This window comes from Cyprinodon tularosa, unplaced genomic scaffold (genome assembly GCF_016077235.1).
Source record: "Cyprinodon tularosa strain WSP-4 unplaced genomic scaffold, ASM1607723v1 ctg113, whole genome shotgun sequence".
Classification (NCBI taxonomy): Eukaryota; Metazoa; Chordata; class Actinopteri; order Cyprinodontiformes; family Cyprinodontidae; genus Cyprinodon; species Cyprinodon tularosa.
The window spans coordinates 560,521-581,885 of record NW_024037926.1 but is presented as its reverse complement, the minus strand read 5'-3'; the positions used below and the strand labels follow the sequence as shown (position 1 = coordinate 581,885).

The 21,365-nt window shown below is 37.9% G+C and overlaps 1 protein-coding gene and 1 long non-coding RNA gene across 3 annotated transcripts in view; one reads left to right on the top strand and one right to left on the bottom strand.

Annotated features, from left to right (window-relative positions):
• Positions 1–5,573: 5,573 nt before the first annotated feature.
• Positions 5,574–21,365, top strand: part of pappaa (pregnancy-associated plasma protein A, pappalysin 1a) — a 121,926-nt gene continuing 106,134 nt past the window's right edge. For both annotated transcript variants that reach the window (XM_038301966.1, XM_038301957.1), the window contains exons 1-2: positions 5,574–6,832; positions 18,918–20,022. In XM_038301966.1, coding sequence (XP_038157894.1) covers positions 6,442–6,832; positions 18,918–20,022 — 1,496 coding nt within the window. In that variant the 5' untranslated portion in view covers positions 5,574–6,441. The remainder of the gene's footprint in view (positions 6,833–18,917; positions 20,023–21,365) is intronic.
• Positions 6,358–7,342, bottom strand: LOC119794419. Its single transcript, XR_005282216.1, has 2 exons — positions 7,116–7,342; positions 6,358–6,777 (listed from the first exon to the last, which is right to left on the bottom strand). It is a non-coding gene; the product is annotated as an uncharacterized LOC119794419 (long non-coding RNA).

Below are 21,365 nucleotides of genomic sequence, written 5' to 3'. Positions count from 1 at the left end.
TTTATAAATGAACATCTATAAAATATCTATTTTGAATTTAACTTACTCAATTGGTTTTTAATATTCTTTTACTGTTGATACAAAACATATTCCAAATGCATTTGAAAAATTCTTTCTACCTCTAGCCTTTTGAAGATTCTGAATGTTTTTGAAGCTTAAACTAAAGTGGAAAAGGGAATCATATAAATATGTTTGGAGCCGGACTTGTTTTACGAGGCAGTGCTGGCAGCACAAACATTAAAGCACCAGTGGGTCATTTTTACTCCCATCTAGTGGTGTGCTAAATGCGTCACACATAGCCAAGATGTGTGCTCTGGTGCCACGCGTCCAGGATGTAATAACTATTATTGAGGCTATTAGTGTCATAAACGTGACAATATCAACATCCAGCATGAGTCCAAGTTTCCTGTCAGGTGATGAGGTTCATAACGATACAGAATTCTGTTACAAACAGAGTTTTTCTTTTGATTAATATATATTTATTTCAGCTGATTTATCATTGAAAGTTGCAATGCATAATTTTATCATTAGATGTATTATTATTCGTAACTATTATCTGATACATTTTTTGTTTGAATTATGTGACTAATGATTAAATCACAACAGCAAAGTGGTTTTACTTTAGTTTTTTCTTTCTGACAAGAGGGAAGACAACAACACATATCAACCTTAACAAATGAGCTAAAATGAACAATGAAACAGATAAAAAAATCTCTAATCTCAATAATTTATGACAAAGAGAAGCATGCAGTCGCCTGCTGTTATGACTACTGTAAAGAATAACAGCATATTATAACTGTTTTAAAAGATATCTTCAAGTGTAGGCTAACAAACAAACTAGCCAATCTGCCAATGCTTACACTGCCCTGTTTCGAAGATATGCACAAATAAAAGTCACTGTTATAGTGAATTAAATACCTACCCAGCAGAAAGTGTGCAAACTTTGCATCCATTTTGATGCCCCGCTACCTTGCAAATTGTCTCCATCTGGTAAAATCTACAATAATGTATACTCTCGTTTACTTCTAATTATACTTTTTTTTTTCTTTTCAGGGTCACTCTCTTTTCCCTCTCATTGGGCAAAACCCTTTTTATAGTAATATCCACCTGTATATTATATTTGGTACATATCCAGCTGTAAATTTAGTTCATAACACTAGTGATCTATATATTATATTCATAGTACAAAACTATTTGTAGGATTCTGTTTATAGTGGTATTAATCTCTATACTTATTCAGTAGAAACCCATGTCCTGTATTTATGGAACCATTATTTATCCTGCACTTGCTGCTATTGCACTTCTGGTTAGACCTAAACTGCATTTTGTTGCCTTGTACCTGTACCTGTGTAATGACAATAAAGTTGAATCTAATCTAATCTAAAAAAGAGTTATGATGATCCTCCATTTCCACAGAAAGTGGCAAGTAGAGTTATATATTATTATCATCTTTGCATGTTTATCACCTTCTAGTTTGTCTGCTACCATGATTTTGAGATGATGACGCAACATGGCATCTTCCATTTTAAATTACTGAAACACTTTTATTTTTGAGTATTTATTTCTGAAAGCAATATGTGATTTTTTCTGATAAAAAGCCAAATTATTTACACACTCTCCCTTTAAATGAATGAAGGACTGATTTATTAATTGCTCCAGTTAGCCATGAAAATGTAAATAAATCTACTCTGTTATTTAGCCTCAAATACATCTCAACCATCAATCTCAGTGACAACTGTGTCTCTGAATGAAGCCTAACAACAACCGTGAATTAAACTGTGCTCAACTTCCACTATGTGCTGAGAGACGACCTCTCCATCAGGAGGTAGACTCTGTGGATTAGAAAGCCTGTTAGCTCGGTCAGCTGGCAGCAGATGGGGACTGCAGACAACAATGCAGAGAAAACATTCTGCTTAAACACCACTTTAACAATTCAGCCTTGTCTTGATAAGCAGATCAGCTTTACATGGCTATATTCTTGCTTTTAATTATTTTCAAATTCATTACGTGTCTAAGAAAGGAATTTATGAAACTTAACTACTATTTTTTCCCCTCTTCTTTCGGCTACTACTGCTGTCTAAGCAGCAGTGATGGTAGCTGTGGGGTTGGTCTTGAACATGTTGTCTAATTGAAATAAACATTTGTATGAACGAACTAAACCGAATTACTATCATTAACTGATTGTTACTTTATCAGTTTATTTAAAATCAAAGCAAGTCGGTCGGATGGACTTTCGATGTTTTGCAATGCACACAATACACAAACAAAGCACAGAAACATGCTACAGTGGAGTGATTCACCAAACATTGCTTACTGAAAACGGCACGGATTCCTCTATTCTTGTACCGTACGAATCAGTAAGTGATTTGTAAGAAGCTGTGACAGCGATCACTCATTTAATCAGGCTGTGATGCACTCGCTCTGTGACTCAGTTGAGATTCGATGCTTACCCCACCTGCCGCTGAGAGTAAGGAGTTTTTAACTCACCCAGTGCAGGAATTGGACATTTCTGGGCCTGATTAGGCCCCTGTTCATGTTGTATGCAAATCACATTGAGAGTGATGCTGTTTCACCAACTCCCTTGATATACCTGACACAGGACGGACATAGCATGGAAATTGAATTGAATTGGAAATTCAATTGAAGTGATTTATGGAATTGTTCTTTTAAATGTAATCTGGAAATTAGTCATTTTCTTAAGTTTTTTTTACCAGTTGTATTGTTTCATCTGTGCAGACTGACTTCTGGCTAACAGAACTTCAAAATAGAATAAGTTGAGAGCCTTAAAAGTTCATCTGATGTTTTGAGTTGAAGAGCTATGATTAGTACACTTATTGTGACTAAAGCCATGTTTATTGCCTAATTTAAATGTAAAGAAATGCAAATAAAGCTATCTACTGTAAATAGCAGATTATATGACAACAGCCCATCTGAACTGTAAAATCAAAGCTGAAGTTGAATGATTCATTAAACAGGTCTTTTGAACATATCATTTCAGTGTACTGATTCTAGTACTTCAGATCACAACAACAACAAAAAAAGCTTTTCCCAGCCAATCAGCATAAACCATCTCTCTGAGTTGGATCACAACTTCCTCCTTATCCTGCTGAATCAGATCAAAACATTTTTACTTTAAAGGAATAGTGGAGGATGTTCTTTTTCCAGGTGGATCATTAAAATAAGTGGTCCTCCTAATTGTCAATCATTCTGGTGATATATTAACGTAAGGCCGTCTCACGTGCTGGTCCCCATTTTCACTTAATGGTGGTGAGTCTGACAGTGAAAAAATTGTAAGCTTGTATGAGCGATGCAAACAGCAACTTTTAAACAGAGCGTGCACAAGAAATGGGCTTGTGGATGCTCTCACACCTGTTTAATTTCCTCTTGAGAGCGGATACAGGGTTGTGCATCTGCATTTTTTTTTTAAGAGGAGAGGGCGGGTCTTCTCAAAAAATTCGTAAAAATCCTCCACTATACCTTTGAGTAAGGTAGTTACACTTTCCCTGTATCATCTGTAAAAATATTAACCACTGGCTAAACGAGGGATTCTTGAAAAAGGCCACATTGAAACTTTGATGCATAGAATTCTTGACATAGAAACAATGTTGGGGTTTCACTGAAAAGTACACAGACAGATTGCTTTAGCCACTTATAGCTGCAGTAATGCTTTGTAACTTTGATAACAATGTCAGGCTTTAATTCATGCCTTCTTTGGTTCTATGTCCCATATTGATTTTTGAAAGCCTACATGTGAAAGAAACCACTTAAATTGTGAACAGCTAGGGGCAGCTCAGATAGGGGCTTATCTTTGTGGGTTTATGATAGTGGCTAAAGTGAATTAGAAATAAACAGGTAATATTATTCCAATATAGCATACCTAAATCAGAAGAATAGTTCTAAGAATTGTTTGTCATACTTTATGACAGCTGACTATCCCAAACATGAGATTTGATCAATAATCAATTGAAATATGCTGTATTATAGTCTTCAGAAAATAAATTATCAAAATTTTGAAAAATAAATGGGATTTGAGCAATTTTCTCTGGTTTATTAAAATACTTTGTAATGAAAAAGAAAATAATAAGAAATGGATTATAGTGTAAGGATGTAAAAAGGTTAAATTCTGGGTTCAAATGGAGAAGAAGGGCTAACATGGCAAGGTGTGAGTATAAGGAATATGAATTTAACTGACAAAACTGAATTAAATCTTAACTATCAAGCTTTTCATTTAAATACTTTTCCATGTGTTTAAATAAAGGCAAATTTGACTTCATAGCAGGAATTTAACAAACACAATCATTTGCAAACTTAACAACACTAAAATAACTTAAAAAAATACATAGGTAATCCACTGGTTAAATGAAATGTTACCCTAAATGACCTGCATTTAGTTTTACAATCGATTTATTATTATGATTAAGAGTAACTTTTCCTCCTGTCCATGAGGATTATTTTACTTTTCTTAAAAGTATAGCATGTATTTCCTAAATATGGAGCCATACTAATCGCTTTCCTACACCTGCGACACACCCAATCAGCTTTGAACCACACCTGCCAATCGGCATCTAAAGTTCATCTTAAAAGGCCTCCGATCCGCGCTGTCTGCTCCTGTGTGCAGGCGGTGGATGTGCTGTGACTTCATTCAGATCACACCGTTTCAACCCACCTCCAGCCCCTCCTCCACCATCGTAGCTAAAGGTTCATTAGGTGTCATTCCTCCCGGACTCTTACTGCGTTCCCTGTCTAATCTCAACCGGTCCGGCAGAGGACCACCATGTTGAGCCTTGTTCTGCCAGAGATTTCTTCCCAACAGGGAGTTTTTCCTCTCCACTTTCGCTTCATGCTTGCTCATCATGGACAGGTTCTCTCAACCTTTGTTATCCAACTGGACTTCCATCTTCAAGGTCCCTGAGTGAAGCTCTAGTATCAGCTCACTGGATCTCCCTATAAAGCTCAGCATACTGTCTCGCTAACCAGCAGTCTACAGACTGACCAACTTTATCTATCTCCACTCCACCACCACTTTCCAGCCTGCGCGGGGGGGGGGGGGGGGGGGGGGGGGGGCATCCCTATTCTTTACTCCTGTTCATGCATATCTATCAAAATTAAGCGCCATGTTTCCTGCCGAGGTCTGAGGTCTGAGCGCCAATGACAAAGTAATTATATCAACAATTTTCTTTTTTACAGATATTGAAATAACACTTCCCTAAACATTCCAGTCAGCAATTTTTAAAATCTGAGGAAATCTGTTTAAACTCCCACCTCTAGTGTGTTGTGACTGAAGACATCTTAAAATAAATAAATAAATAAATAAATAAACTTTTATACACAGATAATCAAGTTTGTATTGGAATAAATTCCACATGCAGGCTACTGCTTGGTAATGATCTCCTGTTGTGAGGCGTGTGCAAGTGTAGGATTGTTTAAACTGTAACCGCTAGAGGGATGCATATACGCCTCCAAAACTCAAATCAGCCCTGCGTAACGCGAAGGGAAGAGCCGCCAGTGAGGGTTGCCTACCTGAGCGACTGTGAAAACACGCGCGCTCACACTCAACATGCGCACACAAACACACACTCCCAGAGAGAAAACCCCGGAACGTTTGAAACATGACTTAACAGAGTTTGGAGAGTATCTGGATGCGGACGGCGAGCTCCTTCTCCTCCAAGTGTATCAGCTTCAGGCAATCAGGAGGAGCGCGATGGTTTGTCCTGCAGCTCTCTGTCCCTCTGCCTCTCCTGCGACTTAACATATATATATAGGCTATATATATATATCATAATACATTTCAACTTTTGTTCTGCCACACAGACTAAAAGGGAATTTCTTTTTTTTTAATGATCATTTTTCCTTATGATTGATCTTTTTCTCTGTAATAAATATGAGAGGTCGGGTTGCTGTCACTTGGAATTTAACAGGCTGTGTGCCATTTCTTATGCTGTTTTACGAGTAGGATAAGGAAACAACAAAAAGGTGTGACAAGAGATTGGCGGACAACTGTGGATTTCTACGAGTAACTCCTACCTTCCAGAGGGATTGAGGGGGGCATCTGCCCTCTTGATTGATTAGTTATTAGTCATCCCCTTGGCTAAATGGGACCCACTGAAAAGAAACCGTGGAACACATACATGAATGAAATATTCCTGTGTCCCCTGAATGTCTCCAGAGTAGTTTTGCTTAAGAGAGGGGGTCGTGGCTTAGCAATATAAAGAGGGAAAAACAGCATAGCTTTATGGGTTTATTAAGACAGTTTATACGGTTTGACATTCTGCCGCTGTAAAAAGAGAAGGGAAAAACTCGGAGGATCCTAAACAGAAGGACATTTTGGACATATATATATTTTTTCCAGTTCTTTACTTGTTTATTTTATTTTTACTCATCTTAATTTTATTTCATTTTTTTATTTCTTTATTCTCTTTTTTTTTTTTTTTTGCCCGAAAAATGAAACTTTGGACATCACCCTGGGTGTCTTGCCTGGTGATTCTCATCTTGTGTTTTGGATCAGAGTGCGGGACAGTCCGGAGAAAGGGGAGATCCAAGAGGGAGCTGGTGCGTATTAGGGAGGCGAGAGCCACCATCCCTGGGGCTTGTGCCACACGCCTGCCCCGGGGCAAGCGCTCTTTACCCGGGCTTGAGCGGCGGGTTCTCCGCCAGCGCCGGCGCTCATCTCACGCTGAGGAAAACTCTCCGGATCGGGGGAAAGCTGTTTATTTCACCGGCCGGGGAGACCAGCTGCGGCTGAAGCCTGGTGTGGAGATACCCAGGGGAAATTTCACTCTGGAGATGTGGATCAAACCGGAGGGAGGTCAGCGATCGCCCACAGTAATCGCTGGTAGGATTTTTATTATTATTATTATAACATTTAAAGTCTAATGTGAATATTAAAAGTGGATTGATGCATTTAGATTTTCTGCTGTCTGTCAAACAAAGCAATTAGTTCATTTATCAGACTAGACAATGATGTAATGCTCTGAAAAGTGTAGTGGGTATTCTAGGTAACGCATCTTAGACTTTTATTTTTATCACATTAAAGTTTGCCACCTGAGGGAGAGCATATGTTTGATACAAATCTTATTAAAAACACAAATCTATTTAGTTCTTTGTCCATATTTTACCTCGGAAGAAGAATAAGGACAGTAATAGGCTACTGCACCTTTGACCGGCAGCTGATGTCACTGTGCGTAAAATGTAATTTCTCCGAGCCGACTATTTTAAAGCTATGATGTAATGGTCAAAACTTTGTGCGCGAGCACGTCACGCTCCACACAAACGGGAGAGATCCATCGCAGGGTATGAGGAGGCGCTCAAAGCTCGCAGCTCACCACCTTCCACCCCCCCATCACCAAATCGACACCTCTGGATTGGCTACCGGAGTTACGAGACGGAACTGCAAGATGTAGGGTTTCCCCTCATGCGAGGATGTGTTGGAGCGCTTTTTTTTTCTTCTGCCGGAGGCTTCGCAGTCGCTCCTTGTAAATGTGTGAAACAATGGTTTCTAATTTAGGGCTCAGTCTATTTAACGATAGAGGTGCACTGTCACTTCATGAGACGGACCCCCGTCAGGGAGAAAGCTTGTTGTCTGTGCGCACTGCTGCTCATAAGCCATGCGTAAAGGCGCCTCATAAAAGCGTCATTACAACATCATATGCTTGTAGAACCAAAAGCGCATTTTGTGCATTACAGTATTCTTTTTTACAACCAAAAATATACATATATTTACCATTCCTTGCCGATAGGGAGCGTTGCATACACAGGTCATTGCCTGCTTTAGCACTTATGCAGATGTCTGCCTGTGAACTGAAGTGAACTCAGTTCTCCTCTCCATCCTGTAAGCCAGTCTGCACTGAGACGTCATTAAACAATGTAGCAAAATGCCCCCCCCCCCCTTCCTTTATCTGTCAGACCCTCTCAAAACACCTCTCTCCTCTGATAACATAAATACTCACTCATGTGTGCGTGTGTCCAAAATGCAGAACACTTAAGATTATGTTAGCCAGTTGGCAAACAATTGCTCTGCAAAGCAGTCTCTTTTGAGACTCAAGCTGAAGCTGAGAAGGTTGAGAGGGGCTCTGTTGCGACCCAAGTGACTCTTAGTTCTTACAAAGAAAGAGGACCTCATAAATAAGATCAGTAGTTTAAAGGAATCTATTGCAAGAGAAATGCAAGCTTCAACATTTGGGCGGCTTTTTTGACACGGTTAAAAGTCAGTAGGAAATATTTGCAAATAATCTTTCACAGGTATTGTTATTGTTGTCACCAGCCCCCTCGTTTTCTCACTTGCTCCACCCGACTAGAGATTAGTATTTATGTGTAATCTTATGTGTGCATTTTGAGGACTTAGGTCCATCGGAGGCGACTCAAAAGACAACAAATATGATGATCAAACAAATTCAGCAGAGCCTAATCTTTTAAATCTAATTCAGCCCACAAAAATCCCACTGCTTCTAAAAATGCTCCATCCCCTTGTTTTGATCCTTGCTCATTGTTGTTTGTGGCTGCTGTTTTTTCTTTTTCCTTTAACTCCATTGTTTTGACCACTGCCATTTCTGTTTACTCCCCCTTTTCCTTTTCCAAAATGCGTCTTTGTTACATGAATACTTATGCTGATATTTGTTCTGACCTCTGCATACCAGTTTTCAGCTCTTCAAATACATGTTGACTTATCTGGTTTTTAAAATGCCATATTAACTCATAATAAAAAATATAAAATTATCCTGTTGAGTTTTTAAGTGACATGTAACTATTCACTGTCCTGATAGGTTTTACACTAGTTTTTAATTATTTTTACCAACTCTAAATTCAGCATTCACGTTTACTATTTAAAGTAAGCAAATTCTCTCAGTTTTTTAACATTCATTGTTAAATAAATTAGATATAAATATAAGAACAATACTTTGAAAGATTATTGTACCTCTTAAAACTTAAAAAAACAAAAAAACAAAAAAAAAAAACCTTAAACTAATTAGCTCCTGTCACTTGTACAGCAGGTCACCCTTGGCTGTTGCCTTTCCCCAGCAGTCTATGGGCAAAAGGCAGGTTACACCCTGAACAGATCAACAGCTCTTCACAGAACCCCCTTTGAACCATAAACTACAATTAATTTTTTGATAAGGACACAACCAAAGTGAGTTAGCTGGTAAAGAGGAAGGGGAATAAAAAAGGCACAAGCTTGGTGTCAGCTTATGAACTTAGTCGTGTTGTTTGAAACTAGTGACCCAGTTCAAAGTTTTTGCCACTACTCATGGTGGCAGCATCATGACAGTGGTAATGGTTTGTTCAGAGTGATTTGCAAAGTTAGTTGTCTGTTACATGAAATGCTTTGCATGCAGTTAAAAAGTTTAAAGTTTGGCTGCATCTGACTTGAGCTCCTTCTTTCATGTTTGCTGTGTCACCTACATAGCTTAGTGTAAACTGCATATATTATAACTTTCTTTTATCAAGTCCTCTCCCTATTCTGGTAGATGGTCACATTTTGATAGGTTTGAAATTTAGCAATATTTATGAGGCCAAAATTCTGCCAAAAAGGCACATGCCTAACAAATAATCAATGGTTTATGAAAATACTTTATAATTCAATCAATTAACAAAATCAGTTTTATTTAAAACCCATGTACGTAAACTAGTCTTCTCACGGATTTATCTGGGCAGATTCAATACTATGATGGCCCCAATAAATTCCAAATATGAAAACACGCTCCTTCTCTAGGATCGCAGCTTGCTGTTTATGTGCCTATACCCACTTTTCTACTGTGTTGAGCTTTTTCTTTGAACTCGTGTTAAGCCTGTCGAGTTAGTTTTAGGGAAAAGCCAATTGGAGATAATAAACTGTCTGTGATTGGCAACTTTCAAGAAATCCCTCCCATTGAAACAGTTCTGCTTTCCTCCTGGCTGCAGCTAGTAACGTTAGCGAAGCATCCTCTGACTAATCACTGTTCTCTTATGATGCGTTCGTACCAAACGTGATGTCTGTGGCAAGACAAGTGGATTTACATGGTATCCCTATGAAACTGGCGTGAGTAAGAGCAGTGAAGCAAGCAGTGGTGAATTCCTATTCGCACGGTCAGAGCTGAGTGGTGTTGAAAACTGTGACATTTTCGGTGAAACTGCGTCATGGCAACCAATCAGCGATTGGTTTTGGTTGTGTAGATTAAAGGAGTGCAGCCAAGACAAAGATTCTTTCAAACTAAACTGGAAACAGAGAAGATAATGGTGAAAAAGGATGAAATATAGATGGCTTTTAAAACCAGGCGTCTAAAAGACTGTGAATCATTTTTCATTCGCTGTCCTACTTCCAGCAAAGATTCTTGCCAATGACTGCCTCTCCACAGCTCTGGTGCTATCTGCCCAGGTACAAGAAAATATCCCCAAATCTGACTGTCATGCAAGCACAGCTCTTGAATTAGGTTGTGGTACTCTCTCCTAAGTGCTTCCGTCTCTTGAGAATTGGGCTGACCCATGAACATCAATGCTGACGATGTTTTTTGGCTCTCCACAGCAAAACAAGTGTCTCTTGCTCATTAAATTTAGTGCACTATGTTGAGCTGAAACTTCCTATCTGATGACACGGTCTGCTGCAGAGAGTTCAACTGCCCGTGGTGCAGTTGGAAATTACTGTGGAGAAAGTTGTCTGTGTGAATGCAGAGTTAGAGGTAAAAAAAAATTGTTAGGTGAAGGCTCGTCACATAATATTGTGTAACACAATTTTGAATGTGAACTGACTCTTAAATGATAATGATATTACATTTGTAAATTCATATATGCTAAGTGTGGGGTTAAAGGTCTTGCTCAGGGACCCAGAGTGCAGGCTGTGGGGATGGAACCGGGTACTTGCGCACTGCTCTAACCGCTAGGCCAACACTTCCTCCTTTGAAAACTCCCCCCTTGGAAGAAAACAGTCTTGTTTCAAGAGGCCGGATTTTCTAAAAAAAGTAGCCAATCATAGGCAGTGTACTTTCTATGGTTGATTCCAACCTGAGAGTGACAAAAGTTGACATGAGCAGACAAAAGTAGACCCACATGCAAGTAGGAGAGAATCTACAGGCACATAAAAGCAAGCCATGAGAACAGAAAGCATGTACTCATGTTTTTTTTATATATTAGGGGCCTTATGCTATTAAATTTGCTTGCATAAAATGTTCAAAATATGCATGGAGATGGGTTTAAAGGTGTTTTAAATAAAACTACTGGTACGTACCGTTATGCTAGAGTTCTAACCATACATGTTACTTACATATTTACACAATTGATTAAGTTGGGCTTGGTGAGATGTTAAAAGCTTTACTCGTCTAATATTTCTCCAAAACCCCAACCTTATCTGAAGCGCTCGTTGGTCTCCATGATTCTCTTTTTTATTCAAGAGTCTTTTTCTTTCGAGGCTTGCTCAAAACAGTTGTTTTTATGCAGATGTTAAAAAAGTTGGAAGTAATTTATTAAGGAGCTGACTTTTGAAGTTATTAAGTGGCAATCAATGTTCTTCAGGGGTATCAGAGCTAAAGTTGATGAATGAAAATGCACACTTCTATTTGTTAAAAAAAAAAACGTTTGTCATTTTTTTCCCTTTTACTATTTGGCTCCATTTGTTTTTGTGTATCACATTAGATTCTAGTAAAAACACTGAGTTTTATGGTTGTGATAGATGAAAAATGGAAAAATTATTAACTTGTGTGAAGGTGGACTTTGATGAGGAACTGTAAGATCAAACTTAGTTGAAAAGCAAAACATCTAACAAAGTATAATTTATCTATTGTTCTGATTGTATGGAGGCGCTGCCATTAGATGATCATCAGTTAATCAAGTGCTTTTGATTAGCATTAACATGCTGTTCATCACCATACTAATGATTCTGGGAAGGGGTTTGTTTGGTTTTTCACATGGTGCTTCTACATTTGCCTCAGGGTTTGTGAGCTAACAAGTTATTTACTGCTTTACTTCCCCAAAAAATCATAGAAAAAAAATCCTGAGATTTTTGCACAACACTGACAAAAGTTAGGGAATTTAACTACATATTATATGACAGCTTATGTATTTAGTAGAATTTTGCAGACACTAATGTTAAGAGAAACCTCCACCTTAAATTATTCAGTAACGTTTGAGCAGACAGCACTTAAATTTGGAAAAAAAAAATTGCCTGAACCTCTGAATATAACATCTTTCAGGTTTATTGCTGGTTTAATCATATTAAAATCTGACTACAGATCAATGTCAGTTTGACCTTACCCTTTCAAACCATGAAATTGTTATTATTATTGACCAAATTCTGGAGTAAAAAGCTGTTGGCTAAACTAAAGGTGTAAATAAAATTGTTGAAAATGTTCTCAGAAAAGAGAATTAGGGGCAAGAGTAATGGAAGGATACAGATGCATGTCAAGTTTTTTTTTAATTCTAATGGGTGTTAAGGTGTTTAAAATGAAAACCAATAAGCTCACCTACGTATCTCTCCAATGCCTTTAAAAGGCTATATGATGCCTCAAATTGGCAGGTCAGATTTCCTGAGCAGTTCTATGGATGTGACGTCACTTGATGCTCCATACACGCCCCCAACCCCCGACTGTTTCAATACAGCAAGACAGGGTTGTTTAAGTATTAGTAGAAGAAGAAGTACCAGTTGTTTCAGACACCTCCTTCACTGCTTGACATGATTCTTATTGCTTTTATAAAATATGCATGGTGGTCTTGTAGTAAACCATCAGATAGTAAAGAGCATTACAGCATCACCATTGCAGTGCATGGCCTGTCCGTGAAGCGTTTTTGCATGCTTCAATACCGGCTTGGCTGGTGGATGCATTTACCCTTAGCACATGTCGTGAGTCTCATTTCCTCATTCAGCCTCTGGTTTCTTTAATTTTAACATGAAAGTTTCATATGTAATAAAAAAATGTGTAAAATGGCTAAGTCATGATACTGCAAAGCCACTATGTTGATGTTTAGTAAAATGCATACAAGCAAAAAAATGCTCTAAAGAGAACAGTGGTTTTTCTTTGCTCAATGCAAAGGAAAAATATCCTAAAGTACCTCAATGACCTCATCAATCTTAACAAGAGTCATCATAACACAACATGAACCTGGGATCCTTTATTGGCCTTTCTGATTTGATTTTAATGGTTAAAAAAAGTTTAAATAGTTTTTTGTAAGACAGTTTTTTAATAAAGTCATCATGACCAAGTACATAATAGTGTTTTAAATGTGTTTGTTTAAAACATTATATTAAAAACGAATGACTTTCAAGCTCAACATTTTGTAGTGTTTGCCTTTATGTTTTAAAGGGGGGAATAGATTGTTTGCAAATCAGTCAATGAGCTTAATTCCAAATTTGTTTGACCTCAATGTTCGAGGTTGTATTAGCATTAGAATAAGTACCTTCAAGCATGCAAAATTCACATTGCCTCACCCTGTTAGCAACACAGACAATGATCTTTGGTTCAGTAAACTTGTCCAAAAGTATGCTAACAAGTGAGTTCATGTGACCACAGAGTATGTTCCCAGTGTTTGTCTATTTTATATGAGCCTATATTCAGAGAATTTCTTTTCAGAGCTGATATGTTGTTTTCTTTCAAAAAAGTGTGGTTTTATGTTACATCATCTGATGATGATGCAAATGACAGGGGTCGTCTAAGATGCTTCCAGGCCAGTAGGGCTATATTGATTATGGTGATAGTTTCCCATGCAGTGCTCTCTGAGGGCTTGAAAGTCACATGTTTCCAGCATGGCCTGACACAGATAAATGTCTGTTTATTTCTGTTAATTTTGATAGTCATAGCCATAACCAAGATTCAGCTTATCACAAAATTGGAATGTTAGATAAAACCAAAACATTTTTACAGAAATATTTGACAAAAGTATGGCCGTCTATGGTACAGAGTGCTCTTTCTGCGTGGATTACTGAATCAGTTTGGCACAGCATATTGTGTGTATATCTATCTATCTATCTATCTATCTATCTATCTATCTATCTATCTATCTATCTATCTATCTATCTATCTATCTATCTATCTATCTATCTATCTATCTATCTATCTATCTATCTATCTATCTATCTATCTATCTATCTATCTATCTATCTATCTATCTATCTATCTATCTATCTATCTATCTATATATATATATATATATATATATATATATATATATACATTAGGGATGGGACGATTTATGAAAACCGTCAGAACCGTTCAGTTCGAGTGTCTCGGTTCGGTTCGCGTGTCTTTCGTTCGGTTCATGCGCTGCTCCTTTTTCTCATAGGCGAAGCGTTTACACTCCAGAGCAGAAGGCGGCTGTATTGCGACCAAAGCCAACTACCAGTTGTAAACAAGAAGAAGAAGAAGCGAAGCAGCGTAGCCGGGTGTAGCAGGGAAAAAAATCAGTTGTTGACGAGAATTGTGTCGGAATGGCGAGTGGGAAAGAACAGGAGTTGGAAGATGCGCCAGCAGCTCTTTATAGGTCTGCTGTATGGCAGTGCATTTAGAGTGACCTACGATGACGGCGGAAAGAAAGTTGTGGATAAAAGTGCCCAGTGTGCGAGCATTGTGCAACACGTTTTGTTTACGCTAACGGCAACATGACCAACATGTCATGCTAACCCCGAAATCCCTCATACTCCGTCAGCAACCCCAGCTCCGCCCCGCTGCGCTCCAGACCGGCTGCTCAAAGCAAAGCATACAGCCCCCACTGCGGCTCCCTCCGTCTGCTCCCCTCTGAGTCCCTTGGAGATGGTAGAGAGCATGCGCGAGATGATTAAATTCAAAGCAGCAAAACATACGAAAATGATCCAGGGTTTCCGCGGATCATTTAAAATAATTACAATCCATTATTTTTTGGGGGATTTTTTTCATCAATTCCATAAATTTTATGGGATTTCGGTGTAACAATCAACATGTATCGAATCGAACCGAAAACCGTGACCAGAAACCGTGAATCGAACCGAACCTCAGATTTTGTGAACTGTTCTACCCCTAATATATATATATATTAGGCTTGTCCCGATCCAATCCACGTATCGGATCGGGACGCCGATATTGGCAAAAAAATGCGTATCGGCAAAGCATGTAAAATGCCAATCCAGACTGCCGATTCAGCTTTTAAAAAAAAATCCGGTCCGTATTTTCCAGTTTCGCCGATTGAAACGATCCATTCCACTATTTTGCGCCAGTGTTCCCCTGTTTTGCATTTTTATTAAAACTTACAGTAATACTTGCACCTTTAACTGTTTACGGTTTTACTGTTCACTGTGCAATTTCAGATTGCTATCCATAATTTTGTCCAGTTTGTGTTTATCTCTTAATAAACAGGTAAGTTTGTTGTTACCAATCATTGTGTTTTATTCAATCTCACCTAATTTAGCTGGCTAGATGTTATCAAGAGTACTAAAACCCTTTTCAACATGAGTCTTACAACTAAGGCTAAATACTTTAACTTAAACTTAAATACATGCTCGGATAGGCTGGTATCGGCCAGTATCGGTATCGGATCGGAAGTCCAAAAACAATATCGGTATCGGATCGGAAGTGCAAAAACCTGGATCGGGACATCTATATATATATATATATATATATATATATATATATATATATATATATATATATATATATATATATATATATATATATATATATATCCATGTGGCTATGCTGAGCTGATAAGGCAGACCATACTGCTTCAATAATGGCCCCAAGGTTGTCATCATTAGCAACTTGGATCCATTTTTTTTTTGACGTTTCTCGGAATGTTCATAGTTAAATAATGCCTTAAGACAAGGAAGGCTAAACTTGTAGCCTTTTTCCTGGAAACATCTGTATGTGATGGTGGTTCAAGTATACTGATTCTAGACTCAACCAATGCCTTGTGAATCTGTAAATCCCAAATCCTTAAATTGGCATTGCTAACCAGAACCTTAAGGCTGCAGTTTTGTCTACTGTGTTCGCACCATTTGAATTCCAATTTATTTTTTATTAACATCCTTAGGAAGAGCACTCTGAACACAGCCAACTGTGTTTTGATTTGGATTTTTTTTTTATTTGAACTACCCAATATTCCCCATGAGCTTGGAAGACGGATACTTGGGACATGCTCCAGCATTGGAAAATTTACATACCAGTCACTACGTTCATTAACAAGGAAAACTGGAGATCCCATTCTAGCAAAGTGGTAAAATTTGTGGTTCCTAATTTGCTAAATTTATTATCTTGACTGACATAAGTTGTCAGTCAAGGTTCCGTAAGCCATTTACTCCTGGCTGACAGAATCAATGAGAATGGTAAGGAGAGAGGAGGAGGTCTGGTCAGCATTCCCCCTAGACCCAGTACAGGTTGTTGGAGACAGAAGTACTTTACCAAAAAATAACACCACTCTTAATGTCTTCCAACCAATGCAATAAGCTGTTACAGTGCTGGACAATTAATTGAGAGACAGATAGTTGCATCATAGATGACCTTAGAGAAGTTATTACACATCCCACAGCTGTTTGATGTTGTAACCACCACTGCTTTGAACAAACGTAGTGTTCCTCCCCCTGCTTTTTTTGGGGGACAGTTCTCCCATTTCTGTTGTTGCATTTATGCATAAACATACATATATTGGGGATTTGGGAATTGCTGAAATCTTAAATATCAACGAAAGGTTTCCAATACTATTTCAGATGATTGAGGTACTTTAAAGTACTTCTGCACCACAATTATTTTACCCAATACTGACAAATAGAAGTTTGACTTCTTTCAGTAGAGCGAAAGTTTGACTCATTAGTCTAAGAGCATGTCACCTGTAAGAGAATGTCCACAAAAAATGGAATTTACACAACCCAGAAGACGCAAAATCACACAACTGGAACAGCTAGTTCTCTGTTGTGCCTTTTTAGTTTTTGCATCTGGGTTATGCTGGGCTATCCCACATCAAAAAGGAGGAAAAATAAATCACACAAAAAAATGGTGGCAGTCTTCCATGACCTGCATGAGATAATTATATGCAGACCTCGGCGGATATTTGCTGTGATAAAGATATACCTTAATGCTTGTATGCAGTGTGATGTTTCAAACAGAAACATTGTAACTTAATCCTATCTTGTTTTTTTGCCCTTTTCAGTACTCAAAAGCAATGTGAAGGTGATATTTTAAGAATTAAACTAAAAGGGGGATAAATAAACTTGAGATTATGGTTAAATAAACTATGTCTAAAATTTGAGAAGCATCTGTGGATATAATTAGCCTCAACTAGGACTCTTACATAGGTTGGGTGTAAGCACTTTTACAGCATATAGGAGCTAAATAATAGGTTCTTTTCTATATATTTTTTTCATTTTAAGATTTTTTTTCACTTCCCATTACCCATTTATTTGTGTCAGCTCTAGTGCCCATGGTGTTGGGTCTAGAGAAGTGTAGTGCGCTAGATTAATTGAGCATGGCAGAATGACGACAGCTGTTTACACAAGAAACCCTATGAGCATTTTAGCGCACCCTATAGCTCTGTGTATATGAGGTGAAAGATGGAAGGTTTTTTTCCCTTCCAACATTTTCAAAAGCCTGAACACACCATCCACCTGAGGATTGGCCTCAATGCTGAACTAACTTCTAATGCTTTGAATATTTGTATATAATACCAAGTTAGCGAATATATAATTTGGAATGTATTTAATTAGAAACAATAAGTATCCTATTGTGGTATAGATACCACCAGTGGTACCTGACTGTGTTTAGTGGTGCTCAGAAGAAAAGGTTGGTGTTACATATGCAAGAAATCCTTTAAATTAACATAGACAGCTGTAAGTTGGATTAATTGTTATACATTGATTTCACTAAATTATAAAATCTGCTTAAATCTTTAGTCAGTAGTGTTGAGCTTTTTTCAGTTTTGGAATTGCCGTTAAAATTGTCTTATTGTAAAATAAATGTTTCATCTTTCTTTCTCTTAGAGAACTAAAAATGTTGTAAAACTGTAATTTCAATTTATTCTTAAAGCTCTACACAGGGGGTACTTCATATGTTTTTTTTTTCTCTTTTCAACTACAGTACTCTATTTGTGACCTCTGTTTTGCATCTTTATAATTAAAATATATAAATGTTATGCTAAAACATTGTAAGTGCTGAGGTGGTGCCTGTTTATGAAGGTGTTAGAGCCACTGACTTAGAAAAAAGCAAAACCGACAATGGAACAAAGACATCCGGGTGGGAATGTGCTCAAGAACAGATTAAATCATCTCAATCATCATAAGCAAGTATAAAAAGTATTTACAGGCATCTCAAGTGTTGATCTCAATGGCAGCTGTTAAGAACACTTCATTGCTCTTGGAACTGGGTGTGTGGGTCAAAGATTGAGTGTCTCTTTGTGTGTAGGAATAATTATTTGAAAGCCCGTGAAGTGCCTCAAGGGCAGAGTCCAGCTCTATCACCTGTGAACACACAATTTCCACACTCTGAAAAGAACCTTTTTTAAGGTATTTCAGCATGCCCTGAACTAACAAACAAACAGTAAGTATTCAGAGATCCCCTAAGAAGTAAAAACACATTACCATCTTAAGGCTGACAGGTAGGGTCCAAGTGAAACAGGAAAAAAAGTGTTTCAGAGCCTCTACAAAAACAAGGCTTTAGCAGAAAACTAGCTGTTTCTGGCAACCCCCACTGGCAATAGACGCTTGCTCTTACAACTTTCAATATACTCAATGTTAACATAAACATATACAGGGGACATTTTCATGGGGTCTCCCCTAGATAAAGATACACTTCCACCTAATTTGCTTGAGAGCATAGTTTTAGATATTAAAAGAACGAATCATTGCAAAGCCCTTCTTTCATATCTTACTAAAAAATGTGGTTATGCTTTAGGAAAAAAACTTCTTTGATCAATTTAGCAAAGAGAATTATAGAAAATCTATTTTAGAAGTTCCATCCTTAAGATAAAACTATTAATTTTACTTTTATTCTTTCTCTTTTCAGGACTTTATGACAAATGTTTCTACGCTTCCAGTGACAGAGGTTGGCTGCTTGGGATCCAGGCAGTTAGCGAACATGGAAACCGGGATCCTCGATTCTTCTTTTCCCTCAAAACTGACCGTGCTCACAAAGTGACCTCCATTTATGCTAACGCCCGTTATGTACCTAACCAATGGGCACATGTTGCGATCACATATGATGGTGTGTACATGAAGCTCTTTGTCAACGGGGCCCAAGTTGGTGTTAGCCGAGAGCAGTCGGGCGATATCTTCAGTCATTTAACTAAAAAATGCAAAGTGCTGATGATTGGCGGGAATGCACTCAATCACAATTACAGGGGTGCAGTTGAAAAAGTGGGTTTGTGGAGGCAAGCCCGTGGACAGAGAGATATCATAAGGGATATGCAAGGGCATGAAGACCCTGGAGACCTACCTCACTTAGTCATTCGTGAAACCTTTGAGCACCCAGGTCGCAAGTGGTTGACAGTTAAAGATGGTAATTTCCCTCAGCCAGAGAAGGGAGGCCCTGGACAACAAGGATTTGTCAGTAGAGATGGAGTGGGAAATAATGAAGGACTATTGGACACAACTCTAGAACCTCCAGCTTGTGGCCAAACTGTTTGTGACAACACTGATGTCATCAAAAACTACAACCTGCTTTGGACTTTCCGTAGGCCAAAGAAAGTACGATATCGTGTTGTAAATATTTGGGATGATGCAAAGAAGAGACCAACTGTATTAGACAACCAAATTATCTTGCAACACCAGAAGCTTAACGATGCCTTTAGTCCTTACAATATATCCTGGGAACTCAGCATTCATAATGTGACCAGCTCCTCCCTACGTGACCGCTTAATTCTTGCCAACTGTGATATTGGCAAAATTGGTAACGATGAATGCGACCCTGAATGTAATCATCCACTGACGGGGTTTGACGGAGGTGACTGTATATTTGGACATCCAACCAACTGTCCTAACCACAAACTGGGAAATGGAGTATGTGACACTGAATGTAACTGTGATCATTACTTCTACGATAACGGCGATTGTTGCAACCCCAATGTGACAGATGTGACCAAGACATGTATCAACAGTTCCTCTCCACACAAGTAAGAACCCTTGGTTTCAGTGTTTTTATAGTAGCATATTTTCTTCTTAAAAGCTGGTTCATAAACACATGACTTTAATTCGCTGCAAAGCTTTAACTCATTACAGCAGTCTGTGCTTAATTTTATGAATATTTTCACTGACATTACATGAAGCACATATTAAAGCCTCTAATGGCTTGCCTAAATCAAACAGCAATCCTTTTCCTACATCAATCTCTTAAGAAACGCTTTTATTTTTGGTCTGGCCTCACTGTTTCTTGACTGTTAGGGATGACGCTAACAGTAACCCAACTCCCAGGCTCTGTGGCCAAGAAATCCTCTCGGGTAGTAAGTCTAATCTAGCCTTGGCCTTGTCAGTATTCCACACTCAAGCAGGACAAAACAAATGCAAGAGGGTGGCTCTCCTGGTAGCAAATAAAAGAGCCAGGCTAATCATTTTCTGTCTAGTTTTTAACAACGCTCCTTTCTTGTTTTTTTTTACACCCAGTGGTCTTAATTAAGTTTGCTTGGTTGAAGATTGGAGCTGACTTGAAGGAAGTGATAAGTTAAACAGTGTGTAGAGTATTAGAGGTCAAAAATGAAAGGCCAACATGCCTCTTTCTTGTACAAAAAGAGATCATTCTGGTTTTACACATCAAGAAAAAAGAGTTATCACCTGAATATTGCCAACTTAAAGCTTTTTCAGAGAAAAACACAGATGCATTTCTTGTGTGTTGTTGAACAAGTATCTTTAAGGGTAAACAATGGTCTCCGAAATCAAGGCAAATATTTGTTTTTGTGGTAGATTCATTGTGGTCTCTAGATGATGAGTAAAATTCTGTGAGGGAATATTCAGAGGAATTTCCTGTAAAAATGTTTTTGCCAGACCTCCAATAGCATGATTGTTTGTTTCTGGGCATGCTAAAACTCAGCTAAGCAAAGTAAGACATTTTTGTGGACAGCATATCAGAAAAGAGACAACAGTTACCAATATTTATCATGTCATATGAGGACATGTACATGATAAAAAAGTATCTAGGCAAAATTATTTTCCTCTGTTTTTCTACCTGATTATATTATTGGATAAGATAACTATTTTTAAGTGAAGCTAAGGTAGAAGTACATTCAGTTTTGTTTTTTACCTTTTGTAAGAGACAAAAAATGCAAATATTACCACAAATAGCTTAAAATTACATTTATTCACAATATAAAAATGTAAAAGAGGTATTTACCATTTTTTTCACATCTCATCATCTCACTGAATTGATATCCAACTTAATTATTACCAATTTTGCTTAAAATAACAGTGAGAGCAGATTTTTATTTTTAATATTTAAATCTCCTGCTATGAATTAAACCTAGTG